The 19,602-nt window shown below is 40.7% G+C and overlaps 1 protein-coding gene across 8 annotated transcripts in view; it reads left to right on the forward strand.

Moving 5' to 3' along the window:
• dab2ipb (DAB2 interacting protein b) overlaps positions 1–19,602 on the forward strand; it is a 155,378-nt gene that overhangs the window by 132,541 nt on the left and 3,235 nt on the right. For all 8 annotated transcript variants that reach the window (XM_079870854.1, XM_079870855.1, XM_079870861.1 and 5 more), the window contains 7 exons: positions 3,138–3,282; positions 3,917–4,153; positions 4,389–4,590; positions 11,701–11,879; positions 13,038–13,923; positions 17,493–17,615; positions 18,990–19,192. In XM_079870854.1, coding sequence (XP_079726980.1) covers positions 3,138–3,282; positions 3,917–4,153; positions 4,389–4,590; positions 11,701–11,879; positions 13,038–13,923; positions 17,493–17,615; positions 18,990–19,192 — 1,975 coding nt within the window. The remainder of the gene's footprint in view (positions 1–3,137; positions 3,283–3,916; positions 4,154–4,388; positions 4,591–11,700; positions 11,880–13,037; positions 13,924–17,492; positions 17,616–18,989; positions 19,193–19,602) is intronic.

Here is a 19,602-nt window from a genome sequence, read left to right on the forward strand (position 1 = left end):
GTAGATCAAGGAACCAAAGGAACCAAAACTCCATCAGGTGACAGAATGGAGAAAAAAAAACCTTGGGAGAAACAGGCTCAGTCAGGGCCAGTTCTCCTCAGGCCAACGAGCGAACAGTGTATGATTATGATTCAGGCAGCATTACAGGTCAGAAGTCAGATTGGATCAGAACATTCAGAATATTTATCCAGTTCCATCTGGTTGGAAGTCGAAGTCATCACGCCGGTATGGAGATGAGTTTGTTGAGGATCAGTGCCGATGGCTATCGTGTCGATGAAGCCTTCACAGGGCTGATGAGGCTGGCACTTCAGGGATGCGTCGTGGATGGGTCCAGGCGCAGGTCCACCATCTGATCTGGATACGGCCCAGATCCGGCTGACTTCAGTAAACCTCGGAATAAACATAAAGACTGACATTGCATAGATGCCATTCTTCTTATGATGCAGCGAGTACATCAGGTGTTATAGGAAGTGTCCCTGGTTCCGGCTGACCTAATCTATGCAGCCTAATAATCATTTAACGGATTTAAATAATAGAAATGTATAATGTTCTATAGGAATGCCAGGTAAAAGAGATGCGTTTTTAGTCTAGATTTAAACTGACAGAGTGTGTCTGCTTCCTGGACAATGTTAGGAAGACTGTTCCAAAGTTTAGGTGCTAAATAGGAGAAGGATCTACCACCTGCAGTTGATTTTGATATTCTAGGTGTTATCAACTGGCCAGAATTTTGAGATTTTTGTGTGTGTTATTTTCTGACATCATATCTGTACCATTTGTTATAACCACCTCCAGGTAACAAAGTGACAGGACCACCAAAATAAATACATTATATAATATAATTATATAATACTAGGGGAAATTGTATCAGTGCAAACTGTCTGTCCAGCACAAACACTATAATCATAGAGACATTTCCAAAGTGTACTTTGTGGTTCCCCGTATTCCTTTTCGATAAGATTAAATAGCCGTGAAAACACGCACAAACATGCACACACATATCCAACCTCCTTTGCTGTTGGCTCACTTTGTGTACGATAAGGCCTGTGTTTATTAATACCACCTTATTTTAGGAATAAAATGTTGAAATGTCTGGACTAGCATTTATCTGCAAAACAAAAATACACTCTGCAAATTTCACACGTGTATAAATATCGACTTTGGGGGATCTAATAAGTGTACGTGTGAATGTGAGTGAATACACCTAAGAGAGTGAATCTCTCTTTAGATTTGCATAAGAAGCCATTTGTGGTGCTGAATAATGTATAGTTGTTTTTCTTAGATAAATGTGACTTGTGAAGTGCTGCTGAATTATTAAATGGTTCACTCCTAAAGACTGACTAAGTCCCTCAGACATCAGAGCCAGAGAAGGACAGCAAAGAGAGCAGATTACACCACATGGTTACATAAATAGCATATTATGCGCAAGGGATGGACCTTTTGGTCATTTCATCTACTCTAGTTCTCGAGAGATAGAGCAATCAATTACCTCAGCACATTGCTGTTTTTTCAGTGTCTTGTTGTTCAATTGTTCGAATTTAAAAACTGATCTCATTTTCAAATTGAGTGACAAGATAACACCGAAAACACCAATCACAAAGTAAAAACTAAAGTCCATTATGTTTAGTTCTTGTGAAAATGAGTAATGCTGTAAAAATAAGTCGTTATGTGTTTTCTTGATTGTTTTATTGTCACTTCCAAACACATGATTACTTTATTTGGTGAACTAAATAATTTATTAATTAAATAAATTACTGCAAAAATAGACTGATAGCTAGAACACATTCACACAAACACACACACATCCACATATGTACACAAACCTTCTGAGCTAGACAGTAATCCAACTTCCTTAAGGGATTTGTGGTATTACATTTCTGTCATTTAGACTCTTTATTGGCAATTACTAAAAAGCCATTTATATGAGCTCAGATTGCACAAGATGTTCATATTGTATTACATATAATGGTAAATCAGTTCATTTTCAAGACGTGCTTTATTTTTGCTTTACCATTGAAGGACTCTTGTTTGTCAGCAGATATTGATGATGGGATTTTATCCGACTGGTTATTTGATTAGACTGGACATTTGAGCGATTAGTGTCATATTTGTGGCCTTGAATGAGTTATCTGGGTTTTGCTCTGACCTTTCCAGTCAATATGGGGTTTACCGACCAGAACTATGTGACTGTTTTGTATTGCTTTGTTTGTAGTGAGATTATAGTGTGTGACAATACTGGGAAGTCAGCTGTATCAACCTGCTGGAACCACTGCTGTATGTCCATCGCCAACAATAATACTCAACTTCTCATCTGTGTTCCCATTGCAAGTTATACACTACTTTTCATAAGTTTGGGGTCAGTAATTGTTATATTTTATGAAAGAAATGAATACTTTTATTCAGCAAGGATGCATTAAATTGATCAAAAGTGATAGTAAAGACATAATAAAATGTTGCAAAATATTTTGGGTTTCAAATAAATGCTAAACAGATAAATAAAATATATATATATATCGTCATTATATATGGTAATATCACTGCGCATCTGGTTAGTTTCGAAAAGGAAGATGAAGAATGAGGAGTCCTCTTCCATTCTGGATCAGTTGGACATCCACATGGTTTATGCTACACTAGATTTTTCCCTGATGCTTTCATGCGCAACAGAACAGAGAGGGAAAAATCGACCAGTACCTGCTCTGAGTCTCTGTGGAGTGGGATCTGGCTGTGCTGTTTGTTTGGGATCGACAAAAGGGTTGTTGTATATTCCCAGGATGGGTTTTCTCATTAGTTCTGAGTCAGATAACTTGAGAACTTTCACTAGTTGCTTCATGGCGGAAAGGGGTTAGAATAGTGATAAGCTCAGGTGTGGTGATGTTCATTCCTGCTAATAATTGTGAGAGTGTTTGTTTGTTTGTATGAAAGATGATGGGGGTTTGTACAGCAGGTTCCCTTGCTGACATATAGGATAGCAAGCATTATTTTGCCAAATACAGAATCATGTCAAAATGAATCAATATATGACAGCATTCTTTATTGATTTACTAAAAAAATACTATTTCTGTTCAAACAACTAGACGTTACACAGGATTTATTTAAAAACGCCTTTGTCTTAAATGTATTTTCTCTTTCATCCGCTGTAGGGGAGTTTATAAAGGCTCTGTATGAGTCTGATGAGAACTGTGAGGTGGACCCATCCAAATGTTCATCTAGTGATCTACCCGAACATCAGAGCAACCTCAGGATGTGCTGTGAGCTGGCCTTCTGCAAGATCATTGAGTCTTACCGGTAACTACAATATGCCCTTCACAGCTGGCTGTTGATCTGAACCAGTGATGGATTTTATTGCTCAGATGTTGCTTTTTCTCTGTTATGTTTCTGTTAAGTATCAACTTGGTCTCAGGTGTTTATTTTAAAGTTTAAAAAAAAAGAAACTAAAGAGACAATATACAGTATGATAGGAGTATAGAGTTATAAAATGAAATATGATAATTAAGCATAATTATTATTATTAAAGTACCAATAAAATAAAATCCAGTTATACACAGATAGCCTTTGATTATGGTGATTAAAGTGATTGGTTTGTAAGTATGTAGTATAATACAATTATTTTGCTTTATACAAATAACAGAAGTGATACTCAATACAACACTTTTAGTGTTGATCAAACAATTTTAGTGTTTTCATAACTGAAGTACAGGTTCAGTCACTGAGATCTAATACTCTGTATTTCAACATATCAAGAATAATAGTTTAATATAATAAAAAGTTTTTAATAGAAAGCTTTTCCCTCAGGAGTTGTTTGCAAAAGGATAATACATAGTTTGTGAAACTACTTGCAAGTAAGAATAACTGTTTATAGTTGTGTCAGGTTAATTTGTTTCCATCTAAATTCCATGTTCAACTCTCCATTCCTCAACAGTGTGTTTCCAAGGGAACTTAAAGAAGTGTTTGCATCGTGGAGACAAGAATGTGGTAACAGAGGGCGACCAGATATCAGCGAGCGTCTTATCAGCGCATCATTGTTTTTGCGTTTTCTCTGTCCGGCCATCATGTCGCCTTCTCTCTTCAACTTGACGCAGGAGTACCCAGACGACCGCACTGCACGCACACTCACTCTTATCGCCAAGGTTACACAGAACCTTGCAAACTTCACCAAGTAAGGATTCTGTTTACTCCATTGCGAGTGTGTGTGATTGGGTAGGGAGAGGGTGTTTTAAGGTTTCATGATGGAGCTGAGGAATGAGTTCACTTTGATAGCTTTTCATGTTGTTCTGAGCAAAATACTATTCATGAATGAAATTCAGTTAATAGATATAATTATGATTATAGGGTCATTAGCACTGAGTTAATAAATGCATCAATAAGTCATTCTTGTTCTCACTTTCTGTCAGGTTTGGTAATAAGGAGGAGTACATGTCCTTCATGAATCAGTTCTTAGAGCAGGAGTGGACCAACATGCAGCGCTTTCTGCTGGAGATCTCCAACCCAGAGACCATCTCAAATACGGCAGGCTTCGAGGGGTATATTGACCTGGGCCGTGAGCTCTCCACCCTGCACTCGCTGCTAGCTGAGGTGGTGTCCCAAATGGATCAGGTTAGTCTCTTCACCCATCAGTCAGCTCCATTTGATTGTTTTTGTAGTGTTAAGATTTTCAGCAGGAGTGTGTTGTGCTCCTTCACTTCAGTCCTTCAAAAACACTGAAACACTTTTTTTAATCAGTCTTGTTTCACAGTAAAAATATGTTAAAGAAAACAACAAAACAGAATGTATTATACATTTATGACATGGGCAAAAACATATATCTCATGCCATTGCATTGAAAATCATTGAGAAAGCATGAAAAACATTGTTTAATCCCTTTCCAATAAAGATCTGTAAAGCTTACTTAGATTTTTTATAAAATTATCTTTAAAAATACTATATCCTGAAAAGGGGACATTCCTTTTTTTTCTTTTTTTTTTCTTTCTTCTTTATATATATATATAATAAGAATACATTATATCCTCTTAAAAATTTGGTATGTTTCAATGTGTTTTTCGACTGGGAAACAGGTCAAAATACTGATTAAGAAAATATTTTTTCAGTATTTCTTCATTGCAGCGTGTGCAAATGAGAGGTAGGTGAACTCAGGATAGGGTTGTGACGAAACATTTAATACTTTGATGCCACAGAAGGTTCTCAAGTTTTGCTCCAGTTTCAGTGTTCTTTGAGTAGGTGGAATGGTGTGAGCAATTGCCTTCAGGCTGTACCAGTCAGGCTTTAAAATCCCTCATTTTGTTGCTTTTAATGTTCAGACCTCATAAGATGTGTTCAACATGTGTTCATTTCTTTATATCTTAATTTATACATATTTTTTTAAAGAAATGATCTTATAATTCTCCTCCTCCTCAAATGCTAAATATAAACTAGTTGTTGTATTTGCCCAGATTTTCCACACTTAGAGAAAACTTCCAGTCTTGCAAAATGTGTTTGAGCAAAGACACATCTATATGCAGCTCACCTGTGCCTGTATGCCAGTGCAGCACTGACACTGCCTACAACTATGCAAACATTACAAATTAAATTTGTAAATGTTGGATATTCTCATTGCAGCACTTTGTGTTGAATAATGCAGATCACGTTAAGTGGACATGCTCTGAAAGCTCATGACCTCTCAGTTTTTGAGCTTTACATGGGAAGCCCATTAGTCCTTAAGGCTGCCACAGACTCATAGCGGCCACACTGCAGTCAGAGACAGTCACCTGCTGTTCCATGTACATGAGAACTGTTATCTGATATGTCACTATTATTTTAAGCCATACATCCACAAACATGCTTTGATTATGAAACATAATTATTTTAATGCCAGAGGGATTCAGCCAACCAGAATGTCACAGAATCAGCCAATTTTCAAAAATGTAAATCAGTCAGATTTGAATGTATCTAAGTCTAGCCTGTTCCATTATTAAATGCTATCGGAAAGATCAGAAAGTAAAATGTTTGCATGCAAAAAGAGTGTGTCCTCTCATAAGTGTTTCTTCATTTCGACACATGAAGCGTTCACTGCGTTCATGAAGAGGTTCACTTCCACCTATTTTAATTGGGGCTCTATAAAGTTGGTATATCATAATAATACATACATTTACAGAATACAATACAAATATAGATAAAAAGTAAAAAAAAAAATCTAAAGTTTGGGTTTGCTAAGATTTTTAAATGTTTTTGCAAGAAGTTTCTTATTCTCACCAAGGCTGCATTTATTTATTTATTTTTTATCAAAAATGCAATAAAAACAGTAAAAGCAGTAAACTACTGCTTCAAAAGTTTACGGTCAGTAAGATTTTTTTATAATCAATGCATTTATTCAGAAAATATGCATTAAATATTACAAACATCACAGTAAAGACGTTTACATTGTTACATAAAATCTATTTCAAATAAATGGTGCTTTCTATTTATCAAAGTATCCTGAAAAAAATGTATCATGGTTTCCACAAGAATATTGCACAACTGTTCCCTTTCGAAAGGGAACTCGCACTGTGTCGATGACGCATTGGGGAACGCCTCAGGCATAACAGGTGTCTGAAATCACTATCAAATCACTGCAATCATATTGACCGGCGACAGCGTGCAACCTGGATGTACTGTATATAAGGGCGCCTTGCAAACATGACTATCACCTTTTCGTCTGAAGGGACTGTTTGGTAGGCAGGACCCGAGGCATGGCAAAAAGACGCAGTGTCTTGTTCCCTGTTCTCAGGGAACAGCGGTTACAGTCGTAAACTGAGACGTTCCCTTTCTAAAGGGAACTCGCACTGCGTTGATGACGCATTGGAAAATTATATACCCACGCCACCATTCTAAGGGGAGTGCATGCCCACTGGCAGTGACAACTGTCAGAACCAGCAAATGAACCATTTCAAATGAAATGCCAGAACCTCTCACCCTCAGGTCACACTAGGCTGTCAGTGACAGCATTCCCTACGGTCATAGCCCAAGCTATTCACTTCGCAGGAATACCTCCATAAACTTTGTTTAATAAAAGGCATACCTGGGCCTGCTCAAGGGCCTAGGACCACAGCTTCAAATTAGAAGGGGGCCCTTCTAGGGAATGTGGCTAGGGAACCCGAAGGAGCCCCAGCCAATCGCTATTAAAGGGAACATATTCAACCAAAATGCCAGTCTGGCCAACTTCCTGTCTGTCTGAAGACAGAGCCTCTGGACACTGGAGCCCAGAGGGACTGCGAAGCTGACAGTGAACCACTCGGCCCGGATCTCAGAGACGGGGTATTCTGGAGAGCATGACTTAGCATAGGGCTTACAACCCTTGCTAGCGAGGGGAGTTTCTCTACACGATCTACGGATCTACCCAGCGCTTATGTTTCAAAGCACTGAGGAGGCCTACCGGCTGATCTAACTGGGAGGCCTCACGAGAGGTCTACGACCATCTGACCAGACTCAGGAGGCCGAGTACTCACAGTGACCCTCAGTGAGGGGAGCACATGGCCTGCCTGGTAGGCAAACCAGGCTATAGGCTAGATAAAAAAGAGGTTCTGGGAGGCATCCAGTAGCAGAAAGTGAACACTTTAGTCGTGCTAGGGCGCAAGCTCGCCTTCAGAAGCTTCCTGTTAAGGCCAGCTAAACTGATAGCAGGTGGCTACTAGCTGCCAGAACCCAGTATCGCTGGGAAACCACTTACAGGGAGGCCTGGTGAGGCCTACTCCCTGATAACCAGTAGGCTGGCAACCTAGTGCCCATACTTGGGAACTGGCCTTCAGGGAGGCCTGGTGAGGCCTACTACCTGATAGCCAGTCAGGCTAGCTGTCCAGTTGCCCATATGTTGGAACTCGCATTCAGGGAGGCCTGGAGAGGCCTACCACCTGATAGTAAGCTAGAAAACTGGTTGCTGTGAACCCCGATTCTGGCTGTCAGTCCCAGGGTGGCCTACTAAGGCCAGCTGCCAGTAAGATTGGGGACTGAGCACCGTTGGGAACTACACCAACACAAATATTGGGGCCACCCACAGGAGGCCTCTTGAGGCTGGCTACCTGGTTGTAGCTATAATGTATGTCCCACAACGTTGGGACTCTCATCCGAAGAGGCCTGTTAAGGAGGCCTAATTAGGCCTTATTGAAGGCCTAACCCTAGGTCTTTATCAATCATGCCTCTGCACCAACCTGCATTACTCTTCTCACCCCAGAATGCATAGAAGGGGGCGGGCCTTGGCCGAACGACTCCCACCATGGGAGGAGGCTGTCATATAGGGATGCTAAAAGCCTACATTCACATAGTGAAGGGCCAGAGGCAGAAATACTTTAGCAGAACGCCTCCACTTTCCCTAGCATAGCCTAGGCCAGCTACCGAGGTGGCCTTGGTGAGGGCCAGCCTATATGCATCTACCTGAGTGCTCGGAGGAGCAACAGCCTCAAGAAAAAATTATTTTCATATGAGAGGCTGCAGAAACGCTCAGCCTGTATGAAGAACCAAACAGAGCTCAAGGGAGCGATGTACTCAGGACAAAAAATGTCAGACGGCCCTGCGGGCCGGACATAATCTGAAGCTCCAGCGTCAGACTCTAGAAAAAATCGATATACTCTTCCTTTTTTTTTTTTTTTTTTCTACCCTGAGGTGGCTAATAACCCAAAGGCTAAAACAGGTGTGCTTAGAAATTAAACCAAGCGGCAGCATTCAACATTTCCAATCTTTTTTAGAATGACGTTCCGCCACTTAGTGCTCCACTAATTCCAGTAGGAATGAGCGGCGGTCTCAAATGCTCTCACAATGAGAGGAAGCCTAAGCTGTTAACATAGTTTACACCTAGAATGAGCGGTGGCACACCCCGTGAATTCACAAAAGGGGAAGCCATCAGAAACTCACACATGAGACCCACATAACTGGTGCTTCTCTCTATCATTCTAGCCACCTAACAGGGGAACTTCAGAGCCCTGATAATACCATCATTACCTTATGACAGTGACATGACCCCATAACTCTACACAGGGAACGAGGGTCTGTAGAGAAATACATTTTAGTGTTAGTTGCACACAAAAGTGAAAATTAAGACCCACTCAGCTCACCTGAGGCATGCGAAGTGAAAACTCACCACACAGTTATTTTATGAACATGGGGTCTACCACCATCACATGCCTGAAAGAGGTACTCTCACTAACCAAGCCAAGGTGGCCCATCAGAACATCGTATCCACTCATCATGGGCCCAGCCTCAGGCCTGATGTAAGAAGCGTCTCGGGAGTTGTGGAAGAGAGGAGAGGGCTAAGATATATTAAGCCCTCATCAGGGGAGGTGATCCATCACCAATGCTGTTTGCATTTGTGCTGCATCACCTCCCTCAGATCCCTCTTCTTGCGGGAGTCCTGCCTCTTCTGTGAACTACTCCTCCTCGGAGGGAGGTGCACGAGGGGCGACGCTGGCTCTCTTTCCCTGTCTAAGGTCCTCGGACCGAGGACACACCCTGTCTGGGTGTGGGCACAGATCTCAGCGGTATACAGGTTTTAAACGCCGCTGAGCGCACCTTCGCCTCTCTAAACTTTCCAACCACCGCGTCTACGGAGGTGCCGAAAAGTTCAGAGGGTGAAACCGGCAAATCGAGGAGAAAGCCCTTCTCTTTCTCCCGATGTCAGCCAGGTTCAGACACAGATGTCTTCGACCGGCCGATCACAGCACCAGTCTGTTTAGTGGCCCAGAGAGCTAGATCTGTGGTGCGACGCAGCTCAGCAACCGCCTCAGGGGACAGCCCCGCCCCCTGGTCGAGATCCCCCAGCGGATCGGCCTGGTACGCCTGCAACACCGCCACTGTTTTCAATGGTTTGGATGGCTGGGTTGGAGCTCTCAGTGTTGATGTCCGCCCAGATGCAAGATGTCTAGCCCGCTGAAATGCGAAACAAGCCTGCTGATGTCGGTGGATACGGGCATTAATATGGGTTCTTCCATGCCCTCTCGATCTCAGTATGGAGATCGGGAAGGAATGGAAGGCTCACCTGAGCTGGTGGTTTATGGCCGGGAAGAAACCGATCGTCGAGTCTACCGCGAGTGATCTCTCCCCCAACCCGCCGCCACGGCAGCTGCAGTCTGCCCGCAGCACGTTCCATAACACCAACCAGCTCAGCATACACAGGGCAGGGTGGCTGAGAGGATTCAGGATCTAACTGATAATCACCACCCTCATCAGCCATCTCCTGCTCATCCAGAAGAGCACTCGCTGCCAGACTAGTTGGGGAAAAATCATCATCCACTTGCAGCTCACCCTCGTCTACTGCAGAGGGATTACACCCCTCTTAAGACGATCGGCGAGCTCCATCTGGGAACCCCATGACGCACGTCGCCACTCTGCCTCAGCACGAGCAGGACCTGAGCAACGAGGTCCAGACGCTGAACCCTCCTCTCTCGAGAAGAGGGCCAGACGAGAGCGGAGCGTTTTCAAAGAAAACCGTTCACAATTTGCACGGACAGCTCCCTCGAGAACTGCCTGTACGTGCTCTTCCTCCAGACAGAAAACGCACAATTCATGTGTCACCCAGCGTTCAAAAAACCTTGGGCACAGGTCTGCACACATCTGAAAGCACTCAGCCTTCTAAGTGCATTTCAAAATTACCTTTAGTTTGAAGCCCTTACAGACAAAACAGTCCCTGAAGACGACAAAGGTGATTGTCATGTTTGCCAGGTGCCCTTATATACATCCAGGTCAAACATTAATGATTCGCGTTTTAATGATTCATGGGCTGTCGCCGGTCAATATGATTGCCGTGATTTGATAGTGATTTCAGACACCTGTCATGCCCGAGGCATTCCCCAATATAACAATAGATTTTATATAACAATGTAAATGTCTTTACTGTGATGTTTGTAATATTTAATGCATCTTTTCTGAATAAATGCATTGATTAAAAAAAAATCTTACTGACCATAAACTTTTGAACAGTAGTTTTAACAGTAGATATACAAAATAAATTATGGCTGTAAAAAAGTTTCATTTTACGCAACTATTACACCGTGTCTACACTGGATGTGGCAGCTTGAGGCTATTTACACTGGAGGCAACAAAGCGACAGTTGCAAATCCATTTGTTCTTTATATCAGAATTAGTATGAGTTCTTAATACATCAGAAATAGAAAGGGGCATCAGTTTACTGTCACCGATTTGTTGTGTCGTGTCATGTCAAGCCGCACCGCATCCAGTGTAGGCAGAATCAAGGATAAAATAGGTTCTATCCGCTTTTGTCATGTCGCACCACTCGCATCTTGTGTAGACACAGTTACTCAAAACTCTTGAAAATACTTGAAAACGGGTAGTTTTGCAGTTCAGATTCATAGTAAGATACAGATATCAGGTATGGCTAAATATTGGTTGATTATTGGCCAATCTCTAGGAAGTAATTAGGTTTGATTTTTGAGTGATGGATGCACCATTTACAGTACATTTAAATCATTTCAGGATGTTTTTTTTTTTATCCAACTTTAAATTAATTCAAGCTATAATGTAAATTTTATCAGTAACCGTGTTCCCTAGGAATTAAACCTGTGACCTTGCCATTGTTAGTGCCATGCTCTACCAGTTCAGCTCCAGGAACTAATTTCTATGCAGTTATTGATGTTCTGTTATCTTCTACCAACTTTCTAAGGGGGCTAATAGAGAGTCCTGCACAGATATAAGAGATCTTTGGGGTATTTGTTCACTTTCAATGGGATCTTTCATCCATGTCCTTAGAGTGCTGCCTCCAAGCTGGGCCCATTACCTAGAATATTGAGGGACGTACATGGAGCGTTAACATACCCACCGAACGTACAGATGAATGTTCCCTCCGATCGTGTGCCCTCCCCTCCAGCTCCTGGATGCAGCATCTCCACTGGATTACAAAAGATGTCCATCGACAGTGACCTACCAGGGTAAGCCATTAATCAGATCCACTGCATCAAATTTGTTAACAACCTGTAAGCAATCAGAATCAAGTGTTTACGTAATTGTAGATGGCTATGGAAAAAAACATGCTGTAGATGTCATGATAAATAGGTGTTCTGACAAATCAACCAATCATCTTAAAGCTCAGTGTTATATCAGGCAATGACACTGTAATTTTGAAGAGCATTGCCGTATTGCTTACGTACTCGTCGTTATCTGTCGCTTTCAGCCATTAAGACGTCCTCGTTCCTGTTCTTAAGAGTGTGCCCTCACTTTATCCAGCAGACTGCTCTTCTAAAGAGAGCGGCTCATCTTTATCTGTCTAGCTCGCTGCTAATTCCCAACCGACATTTATGAGAGCCAGAGAGAATGAGAGGCCTGTAATTGTAGTTCACACACACACACACACACACACACACACACACACATTCAGAGAAAGGGAAGATAAATATGTTGGGGGATCAAAAGAGATGGAGGCTGTGAGGAAAAAGCTTAGAGTGGAGCTTGTTGGTTGGTGTCTGGACGGAGAATATGATGAAATAAATTAGCATTTTTTGCAGATATCCAGACAATAAACAGTCTGAGTGGAAGTAAAGACAGAAAGGGACGCATAATAACCTTGCATTCTCTCTGATGTTTTATACCTGTCTGCAGCTGTCTAGTATGGCATTTATAAGTGTTTGAGAAAGAATTACGGTTTCTGTTTCTCAAACTAGCTACTATATTAGGAGGGTCTAATGATTGTTCGAGATTGTGATGCTGTTCCAAAAGATAGGCAGCAAGATTATGCTGCCTTCTAAGATACCGTCTCGGACAGCATCACATGCATCCTTGGCAGATACAATCTCAGAATGCACTGCTGTAAGCTCCATATAAAATCCAATAGACAGATGACGTTTGCAAAATGTACTGAATTATGTCAATAAATAAGAATAACAATATAAACATTGTTCCTGAATAAGAACAACTAGGATACTGCCTTTGGGAGACAACAAGGCAGCATACTAAGATTCAGAAAAGAGATAATGAGTTGTCTTCTTTAAATTGATTGCTATTTGTGTACCGTTTCTCTGTCTTATACTGTGCATGTTTAATTATTAATTTTTCTCTTTCTGGTCCATGTCTCCATCTCTTCACTTTACTAGCCCGGCGGACTTCACTCGCCTCCCTTCCCCCACTCCTGAAAACAAAGACCTCTTCTTTGTCACACGCTCTTCCGGCCTCCAGGGCTCCCCTGCCCGCAGTTCTAGTTACTCTGAGGCCAATGAACCCGAGCTGGGCCTGGCCAACGGTGGCAAGAGCCTGTCCATGGTAGACCTCCAGGAAGCGGCCAGGGCGTTAGAACCCATTGCCATCCCGGTAGGGATAACTTCAGAAGGTTTAGGTGAGGGTACCATGGTTCCCTGGAATGCACGGACTCCCCAAGGCAACATTGCCGGAGGCCCTACTCTTCACAGGCCAGGACAGACTCCCACTACCCCAGGAGCAGAAGGGGCCCCAGGCAGGCCTACACAGCTCTTGGCCCCACTGTCCTTTCAGAATCCAGTGTACCAGATGGCAGCAGGGTTGCCTGTATCAGCTAGAGGGAATGCGAGTGGGGATTCTGGGTCGGAGTGTCATAGCTCCGTCAGTTCCCATAGCAACAACGAAGAGGGTCTTGGAGGAACCAAGCACACCTTTCTTACCCAGGGGGCTTCAGTGGGGGAGGAGTTTGTGAGACGTTCAGGAGATTTCTCAAGACGACAATTATCGCTAACTGACGCTCAGCACGGAAACCAGCCTATGGTTCCACGACAGAGCAGCTCCGGTCCCCATCGGCGTATTGACCAGCCGCCTCCACCCACACAGACTGCACCCAGAGGACGAACTCCACCCAACCTATTGAACTCCACCCCCTACCCACGGCCTTCTAATAACACTTTGATGTCATCATCACCAGATTGGCCTGGAAGTGGCGCAAGACTTCGACAGCAGAGCTCCTCCTCCAAAGGGGACAGTCCGGAAACGAAACATCGTGGACCACATAAACAAGTGCGTACATGTTTGCTAGCATTTAAAGTATTGTATGTGGAGTTAAAAATAGACACTATGCATCATATGGTTTTTTTGGAACATTTAAAGTCACCATGCAATTTGACAGATCTTATTTTTTATAGAATATTGCAGTGTTTATTATAAATGATTTGGTCGTGCAGCTCATGATTATTTTTTTTAATTCAAGAGTTATCTTTAATCAAAAACATTAAGATCCCCTCTCCCTCGCAACATCATCTTTTGTCTGTTGACGTCTGCACCGGCACAAGTGCTGGGCAATAATCCCTCCACTCCAGCAAGCTGACAGCAAAAATTAGCAAATAACAACAATCCAGTCGATCCAGAACAAAAATGTACGTCGCAATCCGCTAGTTAAGGCTGACGTCAGCGTTTCCGGGTCCAAACGCTCTATCAGATGCCAAAAGCAAACAACAAATGGTGCTAATATACACTCACTGTGTAAACTACCAAAAAAAGCATGATCCTAACCTTTTTTTCCATAGCAAAATCTCAGATGGACAGAGACAGCGATTCATCCTTTATAAATCGTCAAAATAGACTGCAGTGTACACAGTGAGTTTTTAAATGCTTAGCTTAAATTTGTGGTATGAATAAACGGTGCTCATAAACGGTTGTTGAGATAGTATCTTCAATTGAAATGAGCAGAGGCTTGAACCCTCTTACGTCACAACTTAACAAGTGGCTGGGAAAGAAAAGACGACCACAATTTCTGTTTCATGTAGACTTTTAAATCTGTCTGTGATCTGGATCATTTATTATATATCTTAATCTGAACTTAACCTAGAAGTATATCTTGCAGCAGGTCTGAGTTATTGATTCTAATAATAATCAAAGGGTATAGCTTGCTACCAATCATCAGCCTTTCAAAATTCACTGTTGCCACAGGCAGTCATTTTTCTCAACAGTTTGACAGTGAAGTGGACTGGAAGGATATTTCCCTAATCCACAATGCATTGTTCTCTCTCTTGGGAATTGATTGATTGCCTGAAGTGATTGATGGAAGCGTGTCTATGGAAACCACATGTGCACACACTTTTATTACATCTCAAAAAGGACCTCCAGGCTCTTTCTCTGACTGTGAAAGTCACATCTGTGGACTTCCTGTGATACTGTGGTTGATTATAGAATCCATTACTTTATACCTTGACAGAAAGATTCACATCTTCCATAAGACTGAACTATTATTTTTATTACCTCATTGACAAAATTAGGTAAAAAGCCAGTTTGAAAGCTAATGACATGGGAAATGAGCAGCGGTGTTGATCGTCTCTTGACTCAGGTAAACTCTGCCTTGGTTCATAACCACTCCTCAAGCCCCTTGAAACCGAAGTAGCGGCAGATCTTTTCTTCCTTATTGGGACGTACATTCGAGTGAAATGGATTATCGAAAAATAAAAATGTACGGAGGGGACTTGATTCTATCCATTGGTTCAGTGGCGGCTCCAGGATTGTTTTCTTGCAAATGCTAAGAATAACAATTAAGTGCATCAATAACTTCAATTCCCTGCATTTATTGCATTGTACTTATTTTACCTTAAATTATACATTTACAAGGTCACATTGTAAAGTGTGCAAAGTCATTAAGCACAGTGTCAATTTCGCTGAACATCTTTATTATCGCATTATCAGCCCTTTAAATCAATAACGGTTTATTTGAACTTTTTGACATACAGTCCCATAGACATATAGGGACTATGGGACTTGTCAAAGAGAAATCTTGACATTTTGAATAAAATAATGTGTTTACTATTTTCCCGCCAGCATTTTCTTCTTTTTTTTTTTAAGTTGCCAGCCACCACCAGCATTTTTGATCATTTTCACAAAAGTTTCATGGCCCCCAGAATATTTTGTTGTATAAATATCTGAACATGCAATATATCAAAAGAATGAACAGACCCTCTGCTTTAAAAAAAAAAAGTTCATTTTTAATCAACTCTTAAATGTGGGTAAGTTTCATAAAAAAGCAACATTTTGAGCAAAGAGCTGAAAAACATTTTTGTCAAAGACTACTGTACACCCAGATTGAATTCAGAACGATGATCAAAACATAGATGGAGTAGATCGAGTCCATTAACTCCCCTAAAGCTTGCACAGACCTATAACTCAACCTGGGTCGACATTTCATTCGGTAACATTAGGCAGTTTTGATTTATATGCTGTTTGATGTTGATGATCGCGTTATTTTACTTATGCATGTGCTATCACTTGTTTCTGCTTCTTCTTTGCCTAAGTTTTGATCAGGAGATTCGCTACTCTTTTAGAAGATGCGTAACAGTCAAAAATGCCAGTTTAACGCATTAGCATGAATGTTATAATGAAAGACAACATTTGCTCTTTTCCATCACCATAGGCTAGGGTGAACAAAGTGCAATAATTTATATTAAAATTTATATAATTTTACGTTTATAACGTGAGTGAATCTTCAAAAAGATAAGGGTAGATACTCACCAATAGCAGATTACAAGTTATCTTCTGTGCTATTCCAAGATGTGTCTGAAGTCTGCGGTCTTTTGCTTCATATTTAATAGCGCTCCATTATGATCACTGTTGATGAGGAGCTTAATATGATCGCCATTCACTAATGCGTGCCACGTACCTGAGCGTGCAATTATAGGCACATTAAAACATTTATTAAACATTATTTAATTTTTTAGGGTTTTAATGACTTTTTTTTTTTTTTTTTTAATGAAAGTGACTGGAAAATCATTAGGAAATCCTTGAGGGGGCTATGCCGGTGCTAAGTATATTTCTGGTGGGACTATAACCTCAGCAAGCCCCGGCCTAGAGCCGCCACTGCGTCAGTTGTTGATTGGATGGAGACAGATCTTAATGTGAGCTTGAGAGAGATTGTAAGAAAGAGGAGGGGTTTAAGTGGATTGGAGAAATCTGTCACCAAAGAGAACTCTTGACATTTTGATTAAAAATAATGAGGTCAAATCATTCAAAATAAGAGGAATAAAATGCTTATATAAATGCTAATATAAAATGCTTATATAAAACAGATTTTATTGTCATGGTGACTTTTCTTTGAAAGCAAATATTAATATCTTGCATAAGTTTGCTTCTTGAATAAATTTGTTTCAATATTTTTGCTAGAAAACGATACTTTTTTCACAGTGTAATTCAAAGCTATGATTTTAAATCGAAGATATATTCCCTGAAAACATTCATTTTGCTTTGGATGTAATTTTATTTTAAGGATGAAAAAACATAAATGCTGATACAGAATTTTTTTTTTTTGAGGACTATAATGGAAATTGTGTGATGTCATCATAAACAGTTAGTATGATCTAAGAAAAATAGCCACTAAAATGACCTCTTATTTCTAATGTATTCTAACTCAGCACGTTATTATAGCTAATCATGTTCATATTTCATACATGTTCTTTCTATTCAGCCTTACTTCATGCTAAGTGTCATCATGTCTGCTTGTCTATGTTGTCTGTTGGGAATGCGATGCCCCTGGCATGACTTCTTTGTGTGAGTGTGTACGTTTCATCTTCAGTTTATTCATGCGTATGTGTGTTTGTGTGTGTGTCCCATAGGCCCCGTCCCCAGTGAACCCTAGTGCATTGGACCGTACTGCTGCCTGGTTGATGAATGTGCCATATATAGAGCAGGAGTCTGAGACGGAGCTTTGCAGAGATGAGCACACACAAGCTGAAAAGGTAACTGACCACCCACACACCATAGCAGCAGAGATGAGATTTCGACTCATGCAAACACTCTCTGGATAGGAAATGAATCATCATCCTGCAGTAATTTTATTAAGACAATAGGATTCTCTCAGTGTCAGTGATCCAACATTTAGCTCTGAGTTAGGTGTTTCTGAATGCACAGTTAAGGGTGAAATGTGTAGTTTTTTATGGTAAAATCCAAGTTTAATGAGCAGAAACTCTAAGTAAACCATCTGTAGGTTGACCTCCTCAAGAGCTCGGTGATACGTTCAACATTGCTCTTTTTCAACAATGGCCGATTGGGAAGAGGTTGTAGGATTGTTTGCAATTCCGTTTGGTGCCACTAGTGGTGTGGTGCAGAAATTTCACAGTTCTTTGAATCAATTTCTACGAGTGCTCCCAGACTTTTGTATGTGAGAGAGAGAGAAAGAGACATAATAGCCTGCTTCCTTTTTTGCGGTCCTCATTCCTTGTCCATCTGTCCATTCTTTCTGTCTCTTGCATCTTGTGACTGTTGTGGAACATAGGCAGTAACTCAGCTATTTAAATTTATATATATATATATATATATATGTATATACTCTTATAGTATTTATATATATATTGTAATGAGCTTATATTTAGATATTTTCAATTTTCATTTTTAATTTTAGTTTGTTTTAGTAATTTTGTTGTGAATTTTGATTTTGAATTTTTTTAAATATTCATATTCAGGTTTAATTTATTTTATTTCAGTTGTAGTTTTGGTCATTTTTGTACTTAAGTTAATTTTATTTTAGTTAGTTGCAAGGCAACATTTCTAATATTCTAAGTTTATTTTTCATCTAATATTTATGTATTTTTTCAGCTTTATTTCAGTTGTTTTAGTTAACAATAACGACACTGTGCCTCACAAGTTTAGTCATCTCAGACTAAACTAATAATCGATTCCAACAGTGTTTGTCATTAGCATGTTGTAGACTTTTACAGCATTTATTAATCTGCATGAAAGTTAATGTTAATTTCTACATATATTAATACATTTTTGAACAATGCAAGTTGTATAAATTAACATTAGTTAATGTATTATGAATTAACATGAATTAACAATGAACAAAAGGATATTTATAAATTAGCGTGCTGTAAAAAAAATATGATTATGACACTTTATGCAATAACTAATGTTAAAAAAATTCAACCTTATTGTGAAAAAGTTACCAATATAGTCCACTTTTACAATAGTGTACAAAAGGCACACCACACCTAATGCCACATATAGGGTACAGGGATTTTTTTTCTTTGTATGACTCATAGCTCAACATTTAGTGCTGACTGCAGCTTATAATGACGCTCAACATGAAAGACATAAAGATCTATGTCTTGCAGTATCAGGCAGAGATCAGTGTGCTGCAGGAGCGGCTGCTTGTGTCGGTGCAGAGGCTGGAGGAATACGAGGCCCGGCTGAAGGGACAGGAGGAACAGGCGCAGAAGATGCTGCTGGAGTATCAGGCCCGGCTGGACGAGTCGGAGGAGAGATTGAGACGGCAACAGGAAGACAAAGATCTGCAGATGAAGGGCATCATAAGCAGGTTGGAGTTTGTATAATAAAGAGAGACTAAACGAGAAGAAAGGCAGGCAAAAACCTCCAGAGCACTCTGATTGGCTGATTACACTGTCAATATCAAGTTCACAACCGGCCCACAAATTGGCCTGAATGGGTAAAACTGGTGGAAATGGATGAACACAAATTCCCTTTTTCATATAGTCATCGAGTCAGATAAAAGGAAACTTAACTGACTGAGTTAGAGCATGAATTTACTTTGAACAAGCACAGAGAGGGCACTTTGCCTTTCAGAAGTCCACTACATGCCTCTGATGCTGAGTGTCATTTTGCTTTCAGCTGATAGTGTATTAGTGGCAATCTGAGAAGACAGAGCGCTTTTAGAGACTTTTAGCTTTCCTCAAGGCAGAGTTTACTGAGAGCTGCTTTCCTCCAAGA

The sequence above is a fragment of the Squalius cephalus genome (genome assembly GCF_949319135.1).
Source record: "Squalius cephalus genome assembly, chromosome: 5".
In the NCBI taxonomy this organism is placed as follows: Eukaryota; Metazoa; Chordata; class Actinopteri; order Cypriniformes; family Leuciscidae; genus Squalius; species Squalius cephalus.